Below are 27,038 nucleotides of genomic sequence, written 5' to 3'. Positions count from 1 at the left end.
ATCAGGTATACTTCTGGAGTTCCTAAACAGTGTTTTCCTTATCTGTTGTTAGAAACAGTCTTAGGTAAGAGGAGTTGCATAAATAATTTGTCTTGGTGATTTTGTCTGGTTTTAGGGGAAATTCTTTACGTATAAGTCTAGTTCAGAACTGCTTTGCTGCCACTTTAGCCAAGTACTCCTTGACTTGCTCTCGCTTGGCATGCAGAATGACTGAATACTGACGTCTTTTTCACAACGTCTTATAGATAAGCATCCTGATCCCCTCCGGCCTTCTTTTATCCAGAAAGCAAAACAAAACAAAGCACACCATTCAGTGTTTCCATGTAAGTCATGTTTTCTAACCACCTTTTTTGTTGGTTCCTGGATCTCTTTCAGTTTGTTGACTACTTCTTTTGGTTTTGTTTTTTTTAAAACTGTCTGTAACACTTGGCCCAGTACTTCAGGTGAGACCAAATTAGTTCTGTGTTGCATGGAAAAATTGACTCTTAATTTTGTTTATCAGACTTTTGCTAATTATACTGTGAAAATATTTCAATTTTTTCCTAATAACGTCATCTTCTAATGTAGGGTAGTCTGTTGCACGATGGAATTCTCCAATTTTGGTGTGGAGTTTTTGGTTATGGCTTTTTTTTTTTTTTGCAGAATTATGCTCATTTTGCCATCTGTGGGTTTTAAGCTCAAAGCTATCTTGAACTTTAAATAAGTATTAATATTCCATCAGGGTAGAAAAGAATGAGTTGTACAAGCCCCAGGATTGGTGCCTGAAAAATCCTGTTGGGTTACCATCCTGTTTGGCTACAGACCACTTATAATTACTGGTTTGATGTTTTTTAAACTACAGGAGCTTCCACCAGAACTTCCTAGTTTGCTATAATGTTATGTGGAATAGTCAAGGTCTAGCACTAACTGTGCTCTATACTCACTACCCACAATCCATAATTTTTGTGGGGGGAAAAGAAATTATTTATCTTAACCAAAATATGGGCTTCATACTTTCTTGCAAATTTCCTACATAGGTTTTCTTTTTTTTTTATCCCCTTATATATTGGTTCTTTAGTAGCCTCAAAAGAGAGGTGGTTGATGCCCCAAGCCTGTCAGTGTTTTCAAATGGAGTTATACTTAGTGTTATGCTATGCCACCTTAGGGAAGCGTATACTCTAGGTAATACATTATACTGCTGAAATGAAATCGTATGGTATTTCTTTAGTATTTCCCATGGGAGATTTGAAACATTACCAGAGCATGTTGTAGGAACACCGGTGGAGCCATCTAGTGTCTCTTGAAGAATTTAAAGGATTAATTACGGTTTTGCCGCGACAAAGAAAAACTTATTCAAATTAAAATGGTAATTTTTTCACCTGAAGTGCTGGTATTGGTATTTGTATTGGTGTCAGTGGTCCACCTTGTGAACAGGAGCACAATTATATTTGTATAGTAACAAAAATGAAGCTTTCTTCTAGTGAGGATTATTGTACTCGGTAATGAATTGTTTCTGCTAAAAGAGTATTGTAGCAAATGGAGAGCAATGAAACTCCATTTACTGACATTTCCAAAGAGAAACTATATCATAAGTGAAAAATCAGTTATTCTGAGAATGTGCAAAAATACTGAGCTGTAAACCGGCCTGTATTTGCAGTTCAATTCTTAAATTTTTCATGTCATCAGGTAATGATGAGCGACTATGTAATATCTTGCCAAGGATCCAACATCAAAAACTTTAACTCTTTTTCCCTGATGTGGAATGGAAAATGAACCTGCTTGAAGTAAATATGTAAATGATTCAGGACTAATCGTTTAACTTTGACAAAACACACCAAGGATTGATGTTCTGGAGGTGTGTCAAACTACCCTTTTATCATAATTGAATCATAGAATGGACTGGATCAATTGGACTAAAGACATGGTTGCTTTATCTTACTTTGAAGTTTATAATGCTGGAAAAAAAAATTTAAAACAGGATCAGTGATCTGTAGTGTTCTTGGAGACTTAAATAATTTAGAACCCTTTACCAACTTTATGAACAATTTGCACTAAAGCTTTTCGCCTGCCCGAAGGGCTGCCATATAGCTGGAGTCCTTTGGAGTTTCTGGGACACAAGTTAAAAGGCAGGAAATTCCAATTAGATATTAGGGGGGAAAGAAAATTGCCATAGGGTAGTAGTACTGGAACAGGTTGCCTGGAGAGCTGGTGGAATCTCTATCTTTGGAGGTGTTCAAGGCTCAACTAGACCTGGCCTTGAGCAACCTCGTCCAATTAGACCTGCATTGAGCAGGGACTTGGACTAGAAGACCTCTGGAGGTCTCTTTTGACAAATTATTCTCTGATTCTGAGATTCTCAGGTAAAAAGATGACGCCCCAGAAAAAGGTTCTACATAAGAGTCTAGACATTTGTGGGCCAAATGGATTCTTGCATAATTCCACTGTTGGAAAACTTCAGTTTAAATAAATGCCTAAGCAGACTGTACTTGCCTTACGAAGCCTGTCAAGATCATGGTGCTCTCTATTTTCTAGCAATCAAAGGGGTGGTTCAGCTTCACGTGGAAACTACCGGTGATTATTTTACTTATAAGGTCTCAGCCTCTAATAAAGCAGGTAGTACAAAAGAAAGTACTAGTTTAACTAGGGAATCGGCTACTAAGCAAAACAGGTGGAGAACTTGCTCCTAAACATAGAGAAATACAGCCTACAAAGTCCCAAGCTATGGAGCAGAATGTTAAAATGTTCTTTTCAGATTAAGCCAGTTCTCCTTTGGAGAGAAAGAAATATAGTTAAAATACCATTGGAGTAAGTTGGGTTTGGGCTTTGGATATTTTTTTTAAGTATTGCAGAACTCTCCTTTTATACCACATTACATTAATGCCTTCAGGCTATTTTATCACTCTCTATGGAAAAATACTGAACTTTTCCTTCAGTAATGATCAAACCTTGTTGACCTTGGGATCCTAATCATTCCTTTCTAGCAGCAAATGCGTTTGGGAGTTGCTTTCTCTTCTTCTGAATTTAAAAAGGCTGAAAATCATTTTATCTGAGAGCACTGTCTTTTTAGAGTTTGTTGTCAGAAAATAGCAATTTTCAGTCAATACTGGTGTTATATTTGCTTCAAAAATCCCAAGTAATGACTATGGGAAAGAAGCCTTTTCAGTGCCAATGTTGTATTTATGCATTCAGTTTAGGTTCTTCTAAAAATAAAGTGAATCGTTTATATCTAAGGGTTAGTTATTCTTCGGTTGGAGTATGTTTATATGCATGTAAAAAGTGTAATGCGTATATGTCAGGATAAGTTTAAGTAAACATTTTCTGGTGTGAACTTTACAATGGAGAATTACAATAGCTGTTCAAATATAAATATGCTGTGAGAGACTTCTAGATCATTGAATCCAATTGCCTGATATTACAAGCCATTGCATAATTTAATCTCCTTCACTATGCTCTATCTTAAAAGTAATTAGGAGTTCTATATACAGTGCACCAGCTATTCTAGAGTCTAATTTTTCATTATATGAAACTTTCTTTAAATTTCCGGTTAAAGTAGTTACCTAATTTAATTTTAGTTGAATAAAATTAACTAATAGTTGATTAATATCTATTAGCTCTTTTCTCTCCCTGGCATTTAAAATACTTGGTGGAGAATATTAACATCTATTCTTGGCCTTCCTTTTTGTATGCGAAACAAGTTTGGGGTTTTTTTAATACTTTCATCTCATAATAATAGCTCTCATTTCTTCTAGTCATCCTGTTAGAGCCTGTCTGTGCCAGTTCCACTTTGAGTTGCTCTCTCTTAGATGAGGGTCCCGTAACAGCATACAATACTCCGGATGAAGTCTTGGCGTTAATACTGTTCTGTTCCTAACGAAAAGACTTCTGACTTTTGTATGTCCTAGGATTTTATTTCCTTTTTCATGGCTGTGTTCTCGCTACTGTTTATGGTTCATTTAATGGTCAAATAAAACTTTGTGTTCCTTTTCCTCATGGTTATGCCCAGACGATGAGCTTCCAGCTCATGCAAGGGTGTTTTTCTGGCACCTCAGAAAATGATTTCACGTGTGACGCTGTTCAACTCATAGCATTTGTCTTTGGCCATTTCTTTAGGAGCTTTGTCATCCTTTACCGGGGTACTTGCAACAGATTTAACTAGATTGACATCGCCTCTTCTAGGTTAATAGAAACTTGACTACAAATGCTTTTTTGCTTATGGGTGTTTAATGATCGTGTTTCATGACAGTTTAAATGGACTTACGCAACAGCTTCTGTTCGGGTAGCCTGGCAGTCACATTTGTATACTTCCACATTATTTCTTCTATGTGGTATCTTTTTAACTTAAGCTGTTCTTTTTGGCTGTTTGAAAAAATCAGATTGTGTTGATTATGTGTAGCAGTTCAGTTACCTTTTACACTTGGTGGAGGTGACTCACTGTTTTGTTTTACCTCTAGATGTCTTTTGGTTTCACAAGTGGGGCTTTTTTTATTTTTTTTAATGAATCTCGATTGGATATATTTTTCCCAGTAGAGAGAAAGTGAACAGTAATTTAAAACTGCGTGTGTACTTTCAGGACCGAACATTATTCAATTAAATATTATCTTATTTTTCCAAATACTTACAACTGCAGACTTTATGTTGTCCTCTGCGGTGGCAAGTAACTAGACTGTGCTTGTACTCTCTGTACATAAAAAACATATAACTGGTTGAAATTAGGGTGTTTCACCAAAAACTTTAATTATTCTTGTTTTCTGTATTTAAAAGATAATTTGTGCAGTTTCTGGATGTTCATTGTGTAGGAGGGAAGTCCATCTGAATGCAGCATCTCATGAGTTGTATGAAGTAAAAATGTCAATACCGAAACATTGATTGTCAGAAATGATGGACACTAGTGAAATGCAGCTAAATTCGCCAGATTTTATTACACGATATTTCATAAATGAGATAACAGAATTAGAATTTGATGTGGAATTGCCTCTAAGATTCTACGTAGATGCTAACCAGGTGGTGTCTACAGAGCCACAAGATGTTAATGGTTCCTAAACAAACTAGTTTTATTTTTATGATTGTGTTCTCGAATTTAAATTTTTAAATTAGCAAAAAGGTCAAGGTCACTGGGAAAGTGAATTGCTGCCAAACTGTGTTTTAAGACAGCATTTTAAATCAGAAGCATTCTTACAGTTGTGAATCTTCCATTCTTTTGTATAACTTCAGTAGGTCTTCATAATTTAACACTTACCAGTGTAACTAAGAGTCTGTTATTTTGGGGGGATGTTCCTAACTTTTCAGATAACGTATTTGCAAATCCTGACTTTAAGGTTTTGATTTGACAAACCAGTAAGATACTCCCTTATAAATATACATATAAACCTTATAATGTTTAGTAGGATTAATTACATTATTTTCTTTCCAAAAATGGAGAGCAATGTTATGAGAAGTAAACACAGATTTAATTTTGGTTTTAAGTGCTTTGTAATTTAGGACAGAAGAGTGTATATTTTCAGAGAGTTTGTAAATTCAGAAGTGACAAGTACAATTTAACAAGGTAAAGTAACCATTTTGTGTAAAGAATGGGTAGAAGCAAAGAGGTCTTCTGGTGTAGCTTTTTCTGCCGAGCTATAAGGGTCACACTGATCTCATCTCAATGCGACGAGCTCACCAGTGAAGTGCCATAAGGATATGTGAGTAGGGTACACAACCTGTTTGTTCGTAAACGATCTAAATAAGGCAGTGATTTGGTGGCATAATCACTGATGATTGTTGTTTAGGCTAAGTTACCTAATGCGGCAAAAATGAAAGCTCATTATGAAGAATGCAAAACCTTACAGGGCAGGCGGGTGAAAAGACATGTAATTAAGTGTAAAGTGACGTGTGGCAAAAAACATATATGTTTACTTATGTAGTGATGGGCTACAAGCTGACCAGTCATTAGTGGGCTTATAATACGCAGTTCTATGAAAATTTAATGCTTGGTGTTCACTGGTGGTTAGAAGAGCACGCTAAAAACTATTAGGAAAAGAATAGAGAATTGAAGAGTGAATGTTAGCATGTTATTTAAACCCATGATATGCTTGTATTTCTAATTTTATAGAGAGTTCTTGTTCCCTTGTGTCACAAAGCATAAGACCTGGTACAAGCAAAGATGTGGAAGAGCAAAGCTTTGTGGCTTCTGTAATTTCGGAGTGATGCCCCTACTTCACTTCTGCTGTTATTTGCATTCCTCTTGTGTTCTACTCCTCATATTTCTCCTTCCAACAATTAGGAGCATATAGTGCATATAGTGACACTGTCCAAGTGATGGGCAGACAGTTTAACATGTGAGGTGGGAGTCAATTAGGAACGCAGACATGCTCTTATATGAGATAGCTTAGATAAGAATGACAGGAGGGAAGACAAAGGTACTTATTTGTAATAAATTCTTGATGCCAGGTATATTCATCCTTAGTGTTCTAAGGTTTAACTACTGTGTCAAACAAAGAAATAGTTTGTCAAAGGAAATAAAAATCCTGTAGGGCTTTATCAGGCCACTCCAATACTGTCAGCTGCTGCATAATTAAGAAAAGAAAAAAAGCTTCTGTGGCTCAAATTGTTCTTCCATTTATTATGTCATACTATTGCCACTGAGTCTCGAGGGCTAGACTCAGATTTTGTTAACATGGCAAAGGCTATGCAAATATATTCCAAGTATCAGTAGCAGCAGGTCTGTCAAAGCAACAATTATGCACAATCTTGAGCGAGCTCTCTCCATGAATAGAGCACTTCAGAGTGCCGGAATTTATGATGTGGAAAAGTATTTTGTTAATTTGCTCTGTTAGCTAAAGAAAATTTAACAGTAGCTACATTCATTACACGGTTCTGCAGGGAGGAAGAAGAGATACTTTTTATATGCTGTATGTCTGCGTTTTTATAACAAAGTTACAAAATGTAAATCAAATTGTAATAGGAGTCATTTTTTAAAAATTGAGCATGTGGGTGTAGGTAGGAGTAGCCTTTTGACAGTTCATTGCATGTTGCTTTTTAAATCATGAGCGTACATTCTGTTAACTTCATGCTTTATATGCAGATAAATATATCAATAAATTAAACCTTTTATTCAGCTAATGAATGAGTACCCTTGGAAGTTGGATAGCTATATTCTAATCTTGGAAACTGACTACAAGATTGTGTTGGACTTTCTTCATAATCCCCTGTTTATGAACAGATTATCATGTATTTCTGAAATTATGGGTTTAGAGAAGAAAGTACGCGACACTAAGGATTTAACTTTCTTTGCTAGAAAAATCATTTACTTGATCTGAGATTCTATTATGTGTAAAAATCCCTTCTTCATTAATATCCATGTTATGCAGAGAATTGTTAATTACTGATTTAGATAAGGTAAAAACATATTTAGACAGGACAAACCAAACTGTTGCAGGGAGGGAAAGCAGTTAGTAGAGAAAGTACACGTTTTTGTTCACTTCACATACAGGAGGGACAAGTTCCATAAAGTTTCATGTATGATATTTTGATCATTTTACATAGGTGATCAGTAAATCTGACTGACTGATAAATTTGTTTGTGCGCCTTGTCTCCAGTCTGAAACCCTGAATAAAATTTCAGATTTCTCTGAGATTGGGCATTAACGCTGGGAAAAAGATGATGTGATCCGCTTGCTCCATGCGTGTTGAAAAATATATCTGCAATGATTGCTGCTACAGATTTTAGTATTTTTATGTTCATGGGCTGAAAGATGTTTATACACAGCTGTTCCATTTCTGATGTCAATCTGTACTTTTCAACTTGCTGGTATATATCCAGAATTTCTTTCTCTATTCTACAGAGTTTTGGCAACTGAATTAAACAGAACTGGTCTTCCTTCTAAGGCCAGTAGCAACATTTATTTTGAGTTCAATGAAGCACAATTGTATCTTTAATGAAAGTATAAATTTATGTGTGGGTTGTTGGGGAATCATAGAATAGTTCGTTTGGAAGGGACCTTTTAAAGGTCATCCAGTCCAGCCCTCCCTGCAATGAACAGGAACGTCTTCAACTAGATCAGGTATAAAGATATCTTTTAAGTCACTAGTATAGAAAGAATAAGGAAATAATGCATAAGATTTATCAACTCCAAAGGAAGTTGCTTTACTACCTTTCCTTATACTGAAAAATAATTTAGAAATAGAACTTGAATAATGAGGTGAACTTCACCCTTAAAAAGTGATCATGCAAACTCTCAGCAGAAAGGCTGCAAGACCATCAAAACTTCTTGCAGTAATTGTCAAAGTAATATTGGTTCCTAGGAGATCTGAAATACTGCAGATTCACTGATGTATGTGTACATACTGGGTCTGACAGGGTGGTGCGGTTTCATTGGCTGTGGAAATTCTGCGTAAGTCTCTTCTTGCTTTAGGACTATGCGATAGCCCGTCTGCTTCCCCTCGTGGCTGAATGGCGCTAGAACCACAGTGGCTGTGCTTGTAAAACCAAAAGCATGCTCAAGTGCTGTAGCGGGGCATTCCTGCGTTAATAGAGACCATAATCCTTCTGTGACTTGCCTCCATTTTTTATAGCCTCAACTCTTTCATTTCTCTGACCACGGAAAAGTGAGCATTTTTGGAAGTGTATCTGGTGGCTTTGCTACTTGATTCGCCCGTTTGCCCAGCAAACTGTTCTGTGCTCCGGTTGTCTGTCTTTGCACTGTGTTCCCTGAAGGTTGCGTGAGAACAGGACGGGGAATGCAATCCAGTACAAAAAGAGCCAGAAGTATAAAGGAAGCTGGTCAGCCTTAAAGTTAAGATCTGCGTTAATAAAGCTGAGGGTCACAAAGAATGCTTGGTAGACCTGGGATGATGATACAGGTGTTCGGCTGTTCTTGCATTATGTCTGCTGGACCTTGTAAAACCAGACTGTCCTTTTGCTGTGAATGCTACCTAACATATACCTCAAACTAAAATCCCCAGCTGGGGCAACGTAAAGTCAGACAAATATTTGTGATTCTTCTGATGAGTGGTGTCTTATCCTTTGAGCTGTCAGGTCTCATGAATGAAAAGCAAATCATTCTAATGGCTTGGTTTTCTTGGCACAGCTGAATGATGACAGCATGTTACATATTTGATGTATATTATGTAATAAAGGTGGCATACATAACAATGTAAGGTATTTTATAACAAAGGTTTTAACTTTGGCTAGCTGCAAATTGCATAAAATAATATAATTTGCTCTTATTACTCAGCAAAACTTTGTGTTACTTAGGAAACTTAAAAATACATTTTCACAAATTTTGGTGAGGCAGGTAATTTTGAAATTTGCCACAATAATCACTAGTCTTACTCCATTAGTCTTCCATTTGCCCAGGAAGAAATTACCTCCTTAACTTGTTAATTTAGCCAGAGAGGAACATTGTTCATTAGGAACTTAAATTTTCATATTTGTTTATGATGGGGTTGAGCATACCTGCTATGAAAGATGTTTAATATGGTAAGATTTCTGATGTACTCTATGGAAGTGATCTTTGACATCTGTGGTTTTGATTAAATAATTATATATTTTCCTTTAATTGAAACAGTGTTTATAGTTCGTTCAATTTAGAACACTAATTTTTTACTGAAATTGCGTTTGTGTTAGTGGACAGAATAATGGAATTAATGCTTTTTATATAAGTAAAAATGAACCTTACAATAATGAGCAATCTCTTCTGAGGCATCCCGAAACTTCTTACAAGTGTGCTTGAGAGGTTGTTAGTGTTTGGTGCTTGGAGTCAATGAGACACAAGGAGCAAAGGACAGCATCGTTTTACAGAATCTGTAGCGGAGTAGGAAGGAGAGGAAGTTTTGCTGGAAGCTGCAGAACAATTAAAGCAGGAAAATAACACGTTTCGAAAGGGTTTGTGTAAGAGAGAAGACGGGCAGTTGACAAGAGGAGGCAGAGAAAGGTGAGCATTTTTGATTTTGGGATAGTAGTCCTGACAGTGTAAGATGTTCAGTGTTCTACAGGTTAATACAGAAGGGCGGGGGTTGGGGCTTTTTTTGGTGTGATGTGTCAGTTATATGGCAAGAAGTATTTAACTTTTAGAATGTATGCATATGTTTAAGTGTTCCCTCTTCTTAAGTGGGAGTACGTGGTACGTAAATATTTACCAATTCATCAATACTTACAATGACATTTCTGTGATCTTAACACATGGAAAAAAATTATTATTAAAGCTCTCAACTTAGGAAATATGACCTTATTTGGTTCTACGGAAGTTGCTTTTCACATACGTTTCTTCCTGTTTTCAGGTCTTTGTTAATCAGTGGCTGAGATTTAGTTGTGTAATTTTGTAGCACAAAACCTATCCTAGACTGAACCATCAGTTCTCAAATAGATAAATGGGCTTTTTCTAGAGCTATAATTAATTTTTTATAAAGCTAGGAATGTAATGACAAGGTTCATTTATAAGTTGATAGATGATGTAGTTTTTATTTTTAGCTTTTCTTTTTGCTACCATGAAAACCATCCCAATTTCCCATTTGTCAAAGGTCATTTAAAATTTTTTACAGAATATTTAGATACATTTTTTTGAGAGTGGTGTTGCACTGAGGCAGAGTAATACCCACAGGTAGGATGCTGAAAGTTCCAGGAATTTGAGTGGAGTACTTTGTGGTTTGCTTCTAGGTGTGCCCAGCCCAGCGTAGCCATGAGCGAAAGTCACAGCTATCTGACAGCTGCTGAGTGGCCTAGGTGAAGTGAGTAATGGCATCAAACCAGGACTGCACCAATATCCTCATTATCAGCTGGTGCTAATTGGCACACATTGGCAGTCTCAGTGGAGTTACTGAATCAAACAAAGCACTAGATGAGACTCCTTGCTTGATGTGCATTGGCAAGAGGTCACTGGAAAACTCTTTTTTCCAGTTCTCTCAAAGAAACCATTTATTCTGGTTGAGTAGAAGGTAGTTTTCACTATTGACAAGAGATCATCACTTCCCAACTTGCTATGTGTTCATACATAGAATTCTTAAGGGACCAATGGTGAAAGATCAAGAGTAAGTATTGTTATACACGCATAAAAGATGCTGAAGCACCATGAAAGCATAATCGCACTTTTCTGTGAAATTACTTGAATGATTGATGTCACAGCAACCTCTGTGACAACGGAGAGAAGCTAGATAAGGGAAAGATTTTCTCTGTTTATTTTGTAGAGGCTATATTCATGCTTTGCTTTTTCTGTGCACATCCCTCTCAGCTGAGTAAAATAGAAAAGAAATATGTTTGTAAAGCGTGGTAGAATACCAGAGGTTAACTGAAAGCAGAAGAGCCTGAAATACATTAGGAGACTTCAAACTCTTTCTCATTCTGCTCTTTCATATAATTGAGAAGTGTGGATCCAATGCCATCTATCAGAATCACTATGCATTTTGTCATAGTATAATATAATAAAATATTGTGCTATGACCTGAACAAAGGGTTCTGAACCCAAGCTTCTGTGTTATTTTCCAACTGTAGCAAACAGTACAAGAATTCTGCAAGCTCTTGAGGTTGTTGCGCAATAAAAATCTATTAAGGCCCCAACAATATGTGTAGCAGCTGAAATAACTTTTTATTATTTTTAAAATAGGCTAGATTGTCCATGTTCCCTGTGTTCTTTTAAAATCTTGAATACTTTTTTCTTGGAGACTCTCAAAATTAATAAAGAGGGAGTGAGCATGTCGATTATTTTGAGAAGTTAGAGGTTGCTTGTCTGTAGTGGTTGGGAATTTATCAAAAATTACCATGCTGTTACCGCACACACACACGTGCCAAATGAGCGCTAAACACATGACAGGTATTGTCTGCTTTTTTGAAATACTAGCCATATCTGAAACTGTCTTTGCTTTCTACATAGGTATCTTCAAGTCATTCAGTATTAAATCCTGACAATCTTACTTCTCCATTTATAAGGGAGGGGCTAAAAGCTCTTCATAGTTGTTTTACGTTTCTAAAATATTCTGAATATATAAAGTGCTGTTCAACTACTAAGTTTAAATATTTTCTCTTAAGCAAGACAATTGGATTTAGTTACATTGTCACCTTCAAAGACCACCTAAAACTATTAAAATGTTCTCTGTGTGACCCTTTATAGGCTTAACAGTTTTTGATGGTGTCCCCAAGACCCGCCTAAAGCCCCCATTTAGTCTTTGTCTGTAACGTTTTGATATGCGCTCTCTTCTCAGGCACTTTTGAACTATAAGCTTGGCTGTTTTGTTTGGTATTTAGGGATGTTCCCTGGTTTACCTTTCCTGCTTTTTCCACTAAGTACTAATTTTGCAATGTATTAAGACAGAAAGGGTAATAGACAGCTTTTGACACTAGCTAAGTACAGTCATGGAACGTAAATCTTCAAGTGCCCAAAGAAAACATCAGAATACTGAAAAAGAAAGCAAAAAGAATTTTTACTTACCTGGGGAGAGCAGAAGGCATGTGACTATAGGAAATGAACATTTTTAGCTTAGCGTACTCAGCTTGTATTATTTATCGGGAAGCAGGAATTACAGATTATCTAAACGAAACCCTGAAGGCAGAAGGAATTGAGGCTAAATTAAGCATTTTTAGTGAAAATCATGCATGTAACAGGCAGTTATTATTTGAACATACGCATAAAGAATAGTAGACAAGGGAAGAGTTTTATTATGTTCTGGTAAATGCTTCTGAATGCTTGGTAAAATATTTTTCGTTAAATAAATGTGTCAAGCTCATAATCTAGTAGATTAGTCTTTGTCATCACTATCATCATCATTACTATTCTATCAAAAAAGGAGTTGATATTTGTATTTTTTTCATAAGGTAACAAATGTTTCATAGCTGTGTACTTGGTTTGATTAATTGAAATGTATGAGATACCCAACATGCTTAAAATTGTTTTTTCTAGTCCACAAAGAAACAGGATTTCAGCGAACTGGCCTGGACGTTTTAATATAGTCAGTGTAATCTCATTAAATGCATCTATTTTTAAGAAAGATTTATATTCACCAAGGCACCTATATCCACTATTGATACACAAAATGCAGTGTATAACAAACAGTTATACAGAGGCTCTAATTTCACACAGCTGAAAGGCTGACATCAAAATGTCAATCTAATTCTTTTTCAATCTTCTTTTATTTGCAAACTCCAAAATATTTTCCAGCTGAAGCATCTCTCTGCCAAAGAGTAAATTTCAACTTACTTCAAATATACTTCTTTTTAATTACCTTTTCCTAATCACAAGGGGTTGGCGGACCACAAATGAAAGGCTGCTGTCCCAAACACCTTAGCCATCAGCATACTTAGGACTTGCTAGAAATTTGATTATGTTTCATTAAGCGGGTTATAAATATAGTTCAAAATACTCTTCAGGTTGGTTGGTAGCACAGTGCAGCACTAGTTCATGGTGTGGGTTACTGTCTGTAGGAGGAGTTAGACAATGGCAATTTATAGTTTTTTCCAGATCTCATTTATTTTCATCTCCCACATACAGAATTTTGAAGTTCATTCCTTTGCGCAAGTTGTAAAGTTAAAAACACTTCCCAGCTGGACAAAGTGGTACAGATTTTCAAGAAAACTCCTCTCATTATATTGAGGGGAAATATAATTCCAGAGCTATAACTACATAGCTTAAATTGGTTTAAATACGCTCCATGGATCATTGTGCTTTTCAGGAACTGTCAGTTCTTGTTAAGCTGAATAGTTGTATTTAATTATGTGCTGGACAGTAATCAGTTCAGAAATGCGTATGTGTGATCATGATATCCCTCATGAAATATGTTCATTCAAGGTATTTCCCAGTTTTTGTGCTGTTGAATAGGTTGATTCATTCTGCTTTAATGAGGATACCATTGTGTAGCTAAATGTTCTTCCATATGGTTGCATTCATAACTTCTTCCTTCTAATAGAGCTTTTTCTCTCTCTTCCCGCCCCGCAAACCCAGCAGCATTTTCTCACTCCAATTGGATGGGTGCAGAAAAGGTTCTGATTCCCTGTTCATACATTATTTTAAACTGTAGACACTGGGCTTGACTAAATTATGCCATAGTGCCAGTTTTCGTGATGTTAAACTGAACTGAAGGAAGGATTAGCTGATATTTTGAAAAAGGTTTTGAGTCGTTGTGGGGCTGGTTTTTGTGTGGTTTTTTGTTTGGGTTTTTTTTTCCATTTGTTTGTTTTCAAAATTACTATAATGCTGAAGTGTCGAAAGATATACAGGCAGCTGCCCTTTTGTAGATGAAACAGTTAAGGGATTTGCTCTCTCCATCCATTCACTGCTGCCCATGGAACTTTGACACAAAGATATGAGTTAATCTAGTGGACCTTGTAATAATTTGAATGCTAATCCATGGTGCTGAGGAGCAGTTATCCAAATTGTAATCACACAGAATCTCAGGTTGGAAGGGACCTCAGGGATCATCTAGTCCAACCTCTCTAGGAAGAGCACAGCCTAGACAAGATGGCCCAGCACCCTGTCCAGACGACTCTTGAAGGTGTCCGACGTGGCCAAGTCAACCCCTTCCCTGGGGAGATCATTCCAATGGTGACTGTCCTCAGTGTGAAACAACTCAGATGTGGAGGCAGTGGCTTCTTTATATTTTGTGTTTTGCAGGTACTGCTTAAAAATGCAGCAACACGTTGGTTGGTCTTTCTAAATCATTATGAAATTCAGTGAGATTTTGACAGATAGGTAAAATAAATTATTTACTTCTAGGCCACTTTGTATATAAACAAGAATCAGAATTCCAGGTTTAGACACCGAGGAAAGAGTTGGGCACCTCAGAGGTATGTCGTCTTATCCCTTGCCATGCCACTTTCCCTTCCCAGTATGGGAATGTTAAGCAAGAAGCACCTTAAATGTAAGAAAGAAGAATGCTAAGCACAAATATGCGTGTAAAACTCTACTCTCTCCAGTGATTAGGTGCCTGGATCAAAACTACACTGAAGTATTTTACGTGCTTATGATCCAGTGCCCCTCATTTCCCCAGTTATTTTTGAAACAGCAAATACCACTAAAAAGAAAGGTGTTTTTCCCATGGCAGGAACCCAGGATTTTGTTCCTGGCAGGTGAGTATTAACTACAGGGCTGCACAGTTGTGTTCCATCTTGTCTGCTTCTCCTCTAGGTCCAAGAACCATTCATGCTTTCCCATCCTGTGGCCTCGCTTGTCTAAAGGCCCTGCTCAGCACAGCAGGCACCGCGGCGGTCAGGGAATTCCTGCTGCATGTGAAAGGTGTCCCTTTGAATTCCTGCCTGTTGAAAAAATGAAAATTTTGTCAGGTTTCCGTTTCTTTGAGATCAAGCAGGAAGGGAGTAAAGAGTTAAAGAAGCCTAAGTAGCTGCTCATGGGTGGGTTGGACCAGTTTTCAATGCTGACGTATGAAAAGTACTTAAACTATTACTTTGGGAATAGCCCTATTGCTTCTGAGACAAGTGAGTGCTGCTATCTAATTCCTACTATACAAGGGGAAGATACTGCGCTGCTATAATTAAAATTGAGACTATTTATTTGTTATTTTCTTACAGGAAACAGATTCGAGCTCTTCTAGGACAGTTTAGCCAGTCAGAGGCTTTGTTAATCTCCTCTGGAGTTGAGCCAGGGACTCTAGATGGCGTTCTCTTGGATGCTGGCTGTTCTTCTATGCAATTTGATACACCTGAAAGAGGTTTTTCCCTGCAGAAGGACGGACCTTTGGACATGAGGATGGATAGTGACAGGTACCAGTTAATAAAATATTTCTCTTTGAAACTCAAGAACTTTGTGCTTAGCAACCCCTGTGCATTTCATTTCCCCTTAAACTGAAGAATTCTCGTCATCAAACCACAACTAATTTTGAACGAGTATACTGTCTTTCTTTTGCCACAAAGCTCTTTTTAATCTCAATACTTAGAACCCTGGTTATTGTCTTTCCCTCTTTGAAATAAGAGGAAAGCTCCAGCGATGAGTAATAAAACAGTAACATTTTCGCTAACTATACTATTAAGATTTTATGGGTTTGGAGCGTATGGTAGGTATACAGTCACAGGGGCGTCTCACTTTGAGGCCTGTCTTCTCCCTGTCATTTCTGTAGTTCCTCAGGCTGAACTTGAACTGCAGGCTCACAGCCCCTTACTGCAGTCTCTTTCCTTTTCTGCCACACTTACTATTTGTGGAACCTTCACTTGAGCACGTTCAGCTGCTCCCTCAGGAAAGGAGCAACCTCCCTCTTTTCTGCAATGGCCATCTGACCCAGTTACTTCTCTTTAGAAGGAACATAATATAAAATAAATAAATAAAATCCCATTCATGATATTGGCCAATTGAAATCAGATGGCAACATTGCTTTTAACACACTAGTATAATATTCTCTTCCATACCCCTAGATTTATTGTAAGCTTTCCTTAGCAATATTATAAGCTTCCTTTCACATTATGTAGGAGGCACGCCAGGCTTGCTTAACTGTCAAATTAACAATTACTAAATCAATCACCTCTATTTAAATGATTCGAATTGGTGTTTAGTACCTTCAAGAGCTTGAAAATTAATGGTGGAATGATAATTTCTACTTACGTATCAATTTTCATCTTCAGACAGCTTATATATTTCTGTAGCATTGTGCTTTTTACATGAACAACCAAAGAACTGTGTTGTATAGATGATGGCAGTAATTGCATAAGGGATTACTGGGAGAATGAAAATTTTTGCTTTGTGTTTTGATGAACCCGTAGTCTTAAGAAATGTCATTTGATTTTTCATTGCTCACACAGAGCTGATGGGAAGCCTCAGTTCCTAAGGAATTATCTTAACACTTCAGTGTTAAGTCTTCACAAAGCAAATTTTATGATGTTCGCTTTTTCCAGTTTTCTGTAAAAAGCTCACGTGATCCTCCTGGGATTCAGCCCTCAGATTTCAAGAATCTGAACTCCAGGCTTATATTTGCATCATGAGAGTGCATACATGGAACAGGAGCATAAGAACAAAGGATACCTGTGGCATAACAAAAGCCTTACGCTACGGTTGTTGCTATGATACTACTTGCCTCTGATTTCTAAGTTTTGTTATCTTTTGTAAGATACTGCAGGAGAGTAATAGATGCCTGAAAAATATTCTGCACATTCATGTCATTGTGGAAGAGAATTAAGTAGGCTCTATGTTTTCTCCTATTAGTAAACCCATATATGATGTTCATAAAATACCTTGAACTCTTTCAATAGCAAAGTGACAGAGATTTTTTTAAAAATATATATATATGGCTTATGCTGCTTGTATTGTAATAATTCCTGTCATATGTCATATTAGGTTATTTCTAGTCTCCCAAAACAGTATTTGGATACAAATTCTTATGCCTTTTAGTGAAAAGAAAGCTAAATTATTTCCATGAACACTTTTTTTCATAGCAGGAGGTGTGAAAGAAAAGATCCTTGAAATCAGTTCTGACTGGAAAACAACATATAACACAGGGTGACTTAAAGTGAACCCATAAGGAGCAAGTTCACATTCTAAAGCTGGCTAAATAGAAAGTCACACAGCGTTTCCATTTTAACATGATACTGAAATGTATGTATTCTTGTCATTTCATTAAGCGGAGTTTATGATAAAACTTGGAAGTTTCAGCTGTTCTAATTGATGTTAAAGAAGAAACTCCATTTAAAGTAGCCAGAAAAAGGATTTAAAAGGCGCAAGCTATGTCTGTTTTCAGAGGGTTGCTGTCTCTTATTTGAAAACCTCAAAGGCACTTGTATGCAGCGTGTGAGTTTGACTTTGTCTCAATGCTATGAAGCTTCACCTCTTGTCAATGAAAACTGACGTCAGTGAACTAATTGGCTCTTCTTGTGCGTAGGTACCCTGACATGCCCACTGCTGCTGATGTTGTGAATGCTTTAGATCAACAGGCGCTTGCGTCCATCCTGAGAACATACGGGGAGGAGAGGCACGCCAAGAAAATCGCTTCAGCCATCGTTCAGGCACGCAGCATATACCCCATCACCAGAACTCAGCAGCTTGCCAGCATTGTTGCAGGTACCCTCATTAATTCTTCACAGTGGCTGAGGAGAAAAAATATTAATCCCCAAAGTCCCAGAGGGATCTATTTGTACTTGAAATCATGCAGGATCTAATCCTGCCTATTCTGCTCTGATGTCAGCTCCCCCCGCTTTTTTTTTTTGCTTCCACTTTTTGACCATTAGTTTAATAATAGATTTTACATGAAGTGATTTTTCATTTTGCCAACCAAGTTGAAACACAGAATGACAGCAGCCTAGGGAATTCTTTATCCCAGCTATTGATAAGCCTTCAAATATCAGACACGTCATATACCCCTCTTAGTTTTAAATTTCTACATTTTAATACTTTGAGGGGAAGTACCATGGCAGTTTCCAGTTACGAATGAAATCAGATCATTTCTTTCTGCTTAAAGAACCAGGAAGTAAAAAGTAAAGCAATACATAGCTTGCTTCACCTTGTGAATGCCAACTAGATCAGCCTGAAGCGACTATGGAAACACTTCATCTTACTTGCTCTTCACTGTAAACAACCTGAACAAAATGTAGTTAGGGAGGAACTGTGCTCACATCAAGAACCTTCATGTTTGTGCTCTCAAGGGAAAATTTTCAAGCAAAATGTAAGACATGAATTCTGTTCATTAACATTATAATATGTAATATTTGGATTATTTTTTTTTAACTAAGAAAGGAAAATTACTGTGTCTTGTCATAAATAAGTCTAAACTGCTGACTCCTTTGAATATAGACATTTAAAATGGCTCTCCAAATTTAACATTTGCTAAAGAACAGTGTTAAATGTTGTATCAGTATCCTGAAGACTTTTAAAAATATGTTGTATTTATAAAAATTTAGATTACTCAAACTGGAAGTTTAAGGGACTTACTTTTAATGACCGACAAACAAATTAAAAAGTTTGGATTTGTGTAAGTCAGGATACTTGAGCAAAATGTCCAGTCAACCAAGGCCCAAAGTTTAGCTGATAATGATTAAAGGACCTGAAGACACCGCTTGCTGTTGTAAGCCCCTGCTGTAGGTATCGTGAACGTGAGGAGCAACCAACCTTAAAAAAACAAAGAGGTAAAAGAGTATGAGTCTTCTGAAGAGTTACATTTTTAATGTAGTCATTGTCATCAGCATCACAAACTAATAATTTAGTTTTTCGTCACGTGTATCTCATGCTTTTCAAAAAGCTGTTGATTAAAACAGAGTACCATTATTGAGACTGAAGGAACCATATAGCTGTGCTGAAGGTGTAATGTGTTTATAGGCTGTAAACAAGCAACTCGGTAACTTCTGAAATAATTTTGTGCACTACCTTGAACTAAGAAAATAAAAATACTGCTGCATAAGACAGCGATTGAAGATCCCTTCGTGTTTAATGTGTTGCATGTGAGTCATCATTTAATGGTCACTTTCGCTGACAATGAGAAGGATTTTTTGTTGTCACTTAAAACTCTCTGCTATATTTGAAGAGCACCTTGATACATGGATCAGGTATGCATCAGATAGTATACATGCCAAAGACAATGAATCCGGCACATATCTGCCAAGACAGTAAATATGTGTGTTTTGTGTGCTTTTTTTTTTTTGAAGTATGCAGGTAGTTAAAACAATTTTAGGACTGTCACGCTGATCCCTGTTTGGGTAGAACTTCTTCCAATTTTAATTTGATTCCTCCAGTAAAGGAGCATAGTGGTGGATCTTACTAGGTTTTGAACTGATTATACCGTAAGAAAATTATTGGCAACTGTAATATATTTTGTTTAATTTATCATCTATCATCAATATGTATTGTTATGCAAAATGGTATCTGTGAAATTAGTGAGGTAAGCCAGAGCTAAAGTGCCAAAGACCACAGCTGCAGGATCCTCTTCGTGGTAGAGCACGAAAAAAACCCTGACTAATTCGGGACTTTAACAGAGTAAAATGTATGACCTATTGGTTAAATGTCAAGTCCTTTAAAAATAAAATATTAACTAGAATAATAAAACCTTACATTTTAGATTTTGCAAACTCCATACAAGCATGATTATCTCCAGAACAGGATCAATTTTTTAACTAGTATAGGAGCCAGAAAACAAGCAAAAACATCTGGCTAATGAGGCTGGGTATATTTGTCTCTTTGTCTGTCAGTATCTGAGAGTTCATGTATAGTCCATATTTCTTTCACGTGTTATAGAGTACTGTGGCTTCAGATTTTCTGGAACTCTGGAGTTTTGTCTTAGGGTGCAGCTGATAACCAGAATCCCGGTGAATCTAGATTTGCACTAGCCTGAAACTGGAAAATGCCATTTCTGTTTATAGAATGCTGGACTTCTGGTCTTTGCTACCACCCCCCACACAGTTACAACGTGTTTTGCTATTGCTAATTTATTGGGAGATAAGAGTGAAGGAGGCAATTAAAAAGCAAGCAAACAAACAAAACGGCTCTACAACAGTTACAGAACAATCAGACATATCTGAAGTTCGTATTAGCAAGAGTTATAATTTTAAGGTATAGCTGGAAAAAAATATATAAATAGATTTGTATGTCAAGATTGCTTGCAACAGCTTGGGGCTAACTCAGGTAGCCAAGTGATTTATTGCTCTCCTTTGTTCCAATTCAAGAAAGTAATTCCTTCTGTTTCTTGACATAAAGCCTGAAAGTTGTCTCTCTGCATACCATGCCAATGAATAAGGTCTTACAAAAATCCCTAAAAAAAAGTTTGGCTTTTTGGATTTTTTTTTAAATATAGTCCAAAAGGCTTCTCATCTATTTAAATAAGGAGAACTTTGTGAGCTATGGAGGCTGCAGTTTACATGGGATAAAGGAGGAGTTTTCTCTTCGGTCGTGTGAACATCATCTGTTTGTGCAGTGCAATCGCACTCCGCTCACTGTTTACAGTTTTCACCCAGTTGTCTGCAAAGATGAATGCTCTGTAGATACTAAAGATCAGTAGTTCTCAACTGAAGGTCTGTGAACAGATGTGTGGAAGTCGATTAAGAAGCACTTCCTGATGGCTTTGCTGTAGCTCATTGAGCTCTTCGGAAACAATAGGTTTACCTCATTGTGCATGAAAACTGGTTAAAAATAGCATTTTTTTAGAATGTAATTTTAATATGCTTTTTCCTTACAACTGATAATCTATTCTTATTTCTTTTCAGTGGATAATATACCTTGTTATCTATTAGGTTTTGTTCAAAATTTAATTTTTCTTAGTGTTATGTATGTACATAAGCTATTACCAAATCATTTTGAGATCATGTAATCATTTGGACTTAACTTGAAAGGAATTGATGGTGAGATATTAAAGAACTTTGAAAAATTTAAAAAGAACTTTAACGGGTAAAGCCAGTCTCATTCAGATTGGTTCACATTTATAGACTTTAATTATCGGTTTGGAATTTGCAATATTGCCTGAATTTCAGATGGGTAGAATTAACACTGTACTGAGGGAGCCTAGACAAAAGGACATTAGTTGCGTCACAGAAACTTATTAAATGCAATGCTAATTCAACAGACGGATTCCTGCAAACAGGTGCACGATCTGAATTAATTTTTAAACTCTCCCACTCTCATACACTCTGGGGATTTTAATAGTTCATATTGACAGGCACAGCACGTTGCTAATTTCATTCACAAGCTTTAAAATTTCAATACATTTCAACATGTGAATCTATTAGATTTTTAAAAGTGTAAGTAGCATCAGGGCATCCCAAAACTAAAAATGATAATTTCTCTCCCTGGGATTTCAAACCAGTCATCCAGCCAGACGCGTGGTGTTTTTATGAATGAAATTCGTTTTACAAGCTTCCCATACAGATTTTTTTATATTTTTGTACATTGTACAGCCTGTTACCAGGAAGGATTTTCTTTTAGTGTCATGGTAATTGGAGGGGGCTGGGTGAGAGATTTGTGCTTTAGCAGAAAGTACAAATAGGTTTGTATTTAACTATACCAGAGGACTAAGAGTGCTGTAGGAAAATTTTTCACCCCTGGAACATAGATCAAAATCTACTGCCTTTTCTAAAAGGATGAAGGCCAGTGTGACAGAAATCACCACCACAGATTACATTTATTAGTTAAACCCAGGCTCTGGAGATAGACCAGTTAGTCTTTGAACTTGGAAATGGTTTGATTTTGGTTTTAGTTTGGGGGGTTTTGGTTGCATAAAGCTGCAAAGCAGCTGCATATCTTTACCAGTTTCCTGAATAATCGTATTCTGTACTGTTATATATGGCCTGCAGTGCTGTTTGTCAACTGAGGCATGTAAGGTTGTATTATACTTACAGACTAGATCTAGGTCTTAATTTAGTTTTCTTCATTGTGTCATAAATTAATACACAGTAATAAGTTAATGTCATAGTTAGTCGTCATAGAAGATTATTGTAGGAAGACACTGCACTCGACAACGGCAGCAGGACAAATGGAAGAACTTTCCAAAGACCTGTTAGTGTCCTAGTCATGCTGGTAGCCTGAGTATCTAATTTCTTTTGTTTATCTATTCAGTATTGCAATTGGACAATAGCAGTGGTCATGATCAGACTACTAAAAAATCTGGCCACATACCAGCATGAAATGTTTATTTAGATTTTTACGAAACCAATTTTGTAGTAGATCTTTATATCATCCTTGTTTTTTCAGATAAGTAAAAGATATTTTGGTGACATAGGAGTTAAAAATTCCAGTATTTTACTAAAATTCCAGTGAGTTTGGCTGTGGGAATTTAAACAAAAGATCTCATTCTAGGCTTCTCTTCTTATGGTTAGGTCACGATCAAGAAGCACATCAGGTTTGTACCTAAATTACATGCTGTACTCTTGTGGGTTGGCTTCATTTTTATCTGTGATACTTTTGGAAGCTGAAGTACTCTCAAAATATCAGAAACGGACCATCCCCAGAAAACCAGCAGTATTTTTAGAAAATACTTCGACTGCTGAAATACGCTAGTTAAAAATTCTGGATCTGCTTTGAGAGGTGAACACCAGCTCTGGGTAGTAACAGCCCAAAACTGAAAATATAAAACCGATGCTCTTCAAGTCACAGCTGAAAGTTGTTCAGCAAGGGGCAGGAACATTGCAGGTAGAATCGAAAAAAATGCACCATTTTTTCTAACCCACTAGCTTGTCTACAGCTAATGTTTTGTAAGGGAACAGCACTTCTTCATTCCAGTTACCACTGTTCTCATAGAGTGAATGTGGCAGCTGTGGGCTTGGTTTTGGAAGGGGGGAGGGGAAGAGTGAGGTGTCTTTTCAATGATTTTAAAAGTAGTCTTAGAAAAAGAGATAGATTTGTTGTGTGAGATCTTTTACAAAACCAGTATTTTCTTATTCAAGAGACCATGGCTTCTTTAACGGAATTCAAAAGATACCCAGGTATCTGATGTTTCAACTTCAAATTCCATTGATGAAAAATGCTATTGTGACTGAAACCTTAGACAGGTCTGACGGAGAATACAGCTCTATGTATGTTTAGTCATGTAGTGCATGCTATGGAAACATGCATGTCCTATGGTGGTTCTGGATACATGACATACTGATTTTAAGCCCTGCCATTTCATTTAATAACTATTCAAGATTTCTGAGTATGATACTAGTGTTTGTTGCTGTTAGTTGACCATTTAAAGAAAATTGTTTATTTTGCTCAGCACCACATTCCTCTGTTATGCATAAAGAGATTTCTTCACAGGCACATGGCAGTCAATGGCTGTTTTAAGGATTCCATTTTCAAAGAATCTATTTTTAGGTATGTAAACAAATATTGAAACATACACTGTGCCAGGCAGTACCAGCTTGGTGTCAGTCGGTTTCTTGGGACATCCTACCTTCTGCAATATTGAGTTCTCCTTTTAGTTCAGCTCTTTCATCAAAACAGGCTCTGTGGCTCCTACAACGAGGGTATGTATTCTTTTTATGATTTATAGAAGGTATAGAACGTGGAGTTCTCAAAGACAGAAATTATATTATGTAGCTAGTGTAACTTTTTGTAGAGTTTGTAAGTGATGGAGGAGCCTAGCTCCTGCAGGCTGGTTCTGTTTACTCTGTTTTGTGAAACAGTTTAAAGGCACAAATTCCTGTGCAGTAGTTTGTGTTGGGAGGAGTTGATCCTTCAGATTCAGAGGATCCGAGAGTTGCCACTTTCTGTCTCGAAGGATTCAGACTGTAGGAGTAGGAAACAGCCACAGCTACGATGGGTCTCTTCAGTTAATTCAGGAGCAGGTAGCACTAGAGTCAGAGGAGGTGGGGAATGTAGTTGGGAAAATTGAGTGTGCAGAAATGCATCTTGGATACATCGCATACATGATGATAATTTGTTAATAATGACTGAATTTTTAAATCCTATTATTGGCCTCTCCCTTTGCTGAACACTGGTGATCGCTTTTGTGTTTGTGATGCCAAACACTTATGTTTTCTGACATAAGTAAAATCTTACCTTTAAAACTCTCAGGAATTCCACTAATAAATTATTTTGTCCCAACGTACTGGATTATATGTCCATTCAATTTTTTTCAGTCACCTGTGTAAATACGAATTTAGTCACCTTGTTTCAGAGGTACCACGTTCCCTTCTTTTACTCCACTACACAGAATATCAGTTACGTGATTATGAACTGCATTTACTTCAAATCCATTGCTTTATTATGTTATAGATTAGCACTGGCATGGAATTAACTTGCACTTTAATACACGTATACCAGCTGTACTGCCTTATCTCTAATGGGCCCTCTTGTTTGGAAAAATAATGCTTTCCAGTTACGTGCTAGCATTATTCATTCAATTTATCTTTACCAGACTCCTGCTCTCACTTACATAATAGATCACAAGTTTACTCACATTTCACAGATCTTGTAAAAGTCCTGCACTTTAGCACCTTTGATCTGTCAAATCTGGCTTCTCTAGCTTTTTGGTCTATACTCAGATAATGAAGATTCAAGCCTAAAATACATTAAATAATGATATATTAAAGTTTCTATTAAAATTTCAGTCTCTACAGAGCCTTTTATAACTCCTAAGAATTTTGGAGAAAGGAAGAGGGAGTTTTGTGCATCTAGTAAAAATTATTTAATTTGGTCATTTTTTTGTCCAGCAAACTCATACCTTGACACATTCTTCTGTCCAGGCACGTGAAAAAAGGAACAGTATCAGCTACATTTTCTAAACGTCTCAAGGTAGTTTTCTGAACATTTGAAGAAACGGGTTTAGTGGTCAACAATTTTTATCCCTGAAGGAGGATGCCTCATTTAAGCTTTAAGTAATTCATTGAAAGATACTTATCACCAGGTAGGCATCCTCTTCATCTTATCTGTGCCTGGGAAGAAGTGCATAATTATCTAGAAGGCAACAGTTAAAATTGTGTCCACTGTATATTAATTTTTTTTTTTTTTTTTGCTTTAAAAGCACCACAAATACTGAGCTGATACGGACTACACTGAGCTGTAAAGTGAGAATTATCTAGCCATATTCATTTTTTCCCTATCTTGGTTTCAGCCATCATTTTGTACTTTAACTTTGTGAAGTGTTTGGGGAAGGAATTTCGATGAAAGATTCTAGGGAAAAAAACAACACTCAACCGCAAGCCAGCTCAGCTTAATAGGGTTTACTTTCTGAAATATGAATTCAAAGCAGAATATAAAGGTATGTTATAAAGAAGGAAGCTCACCACTCAGGGGTCGGTTGTAAGTAAGCTTTCCTTTAAAGTCATCATGCATGAGTGGATTAATGTCGGGATGGCAATGTAGAAATAGTAAGATATTAACATACACATTTTAAAATTTATGACAGGTGCTTTTCCAGCGTCAGCACTGTATGCGCGAAAAGACTTGCTTCAGAGACCTACGCATGTTGCTACCAAAACTTTTCAAGGCCTGCGAATATTTGTAAATGATGAGCTCCATGAACTCTTCATAGGGCTGAAGACAGCTGAGAAGTTTCTAAAACCTGGAGGTCGCCTTGTAGCCCTCTCCTTTCACTCACTAGAAGATCGTATTATCAAACGTTTTCTTCATGGAATAGACATGACAGAAAAGTACAATCTTGGCTCAAGGCAGAAGATAAGACAGGTTCTGAAAAATTGCTCCAAAGAAGAAGATACAGAAGAATTTCCTCCTGGAAAATCCAACCCAAAGTGGATTTTTATACAGAGAAACGTTCTCACACCCCAGGCCAAGGATATTCAAACAAACCCAAGAGGAAGGTCGGCCAAGCTACGAGCTGCTATTAAAGTCTAAAACAAAACATGATTATATAATTGTATGATTTCCTTAAATTTTGTTTTCCGGAAGGCAAACTGGGCAGATAGTATCAAACTGAAAAAATAAAACGAAGGCTGATAGACAACATTTTTTTCTTACCTTTGTGCTTCTTAACTAGAATGTAGTGCAGAGCATCAAAAGGTAAAATAAATGTAGGTGAACGTGAGTCACTAATTAGATGAACTTTGGTTTTGATGCTCTTTTTTAATAAATACTACAGGCTTGATATATTGACAGTATTTCTTAGATTAAATTCAGAACCCTGACATTAACAGTCTAAATTCAGTAGCTGGTTGAGACAGCCACATTTTTATGGCGGTGAGTTTTACACCCCTAAGTCAGATGGCTGTTTTAGTCTAGAGTCGGTTTAAACTAACCTAAGAATTCATGATATGTTAGTCTCTGTATCTCAATTGACTTGTTGCATGAATGCCTGTAGGACAAAAGCTAGTTCTTAAATAAGTTGGTATTGGTATGTAGTGTCTATCCAGGAGTTTGTAAATGGGCTCTTACCTTTTTTTAAAATAAGTGAACACTTCTCAGTGATCGCCTGGTTATTGAATGTTTATGGATTCTAAATAATAAATGTCTTGGGGAAAAAAGATACTTAAAAGACTACTGTTTGCACTTGGACACTGCAGGCAAGCAGTCAGATTTGTACTTGATCAGAGGAATTTTTTCCTGTGACCCTAACTTCTGCGTGTAGATCCAGTACAACTTTTAGGTGTTGATGGAATTATAATTAATCCATCAAAAAAAGGAGTATTGTGGGTCTTAAGAAGTATTCTTCTTTGCTGGTGATCATTTATTAAGAGGTGCTACTTAGGTAAGTACTGAATTATATTATAGAAGGCCCACTGTAGCACCAGTTTCCTATTTGGATGCT

At 36.8% G+C, this 27,038-nt stretch overlaps 1 protein-coding gene across 2 annotated transcripts in view; it reads left to right on the top strand.

The window, feature by feature from the left end:
• Nucleotides 1–26,765, top strand: part of METTL15 (methyltransferase 15, mitochondrial 12S rRNA N4-cytidine) — a 97,505-nt gene extending 70,740 nt beyond the window's left edge. For both annotated transcript variants that reach the window (XM_064452830.1, XM_064452829.1), the window contains exons 4-6: nt 15,466–15,657; nt 17,760–17,938; nt 25,683–26,765. In XM_064452830.1, the coding sequence (XP_064308900.1) occupies nt 15,466–15,657; nt 17,760–17,938; nt 25,683–26,128 (817 nt within the window). In that variant the 3' untranslated portion in view covers nt 26,129–26,765. The remainder of the gene's footprint in view (nt 1–15,465; nt 15,658–17,759; nt 17,939–25,682) is intronic.
• Nucleotides 26,766–27,038: the final 273 nt, after the last annotated feature.

This window comes from Phalacrocorax carbo, chromosome 5 (assembly GCF_963921805.1).
Source record: "Phalacrocorax carbo chromosome 5, bPhaCar2.1, whole genome shotgun sequence".
In the NCBI taxonomy this organism is placed as follows: domain Eukaryota; kingdom Metazoa; phylum Chordata; class Aves; order Suliformes; family Phalacrocoracidae; genus Phalacrocorax; species Phalacrocorax carbo.
Note: the sequence above shows the minus strand (reverse complement) of the source record. Positions and strands in the feature narration are given on the sequence as shown.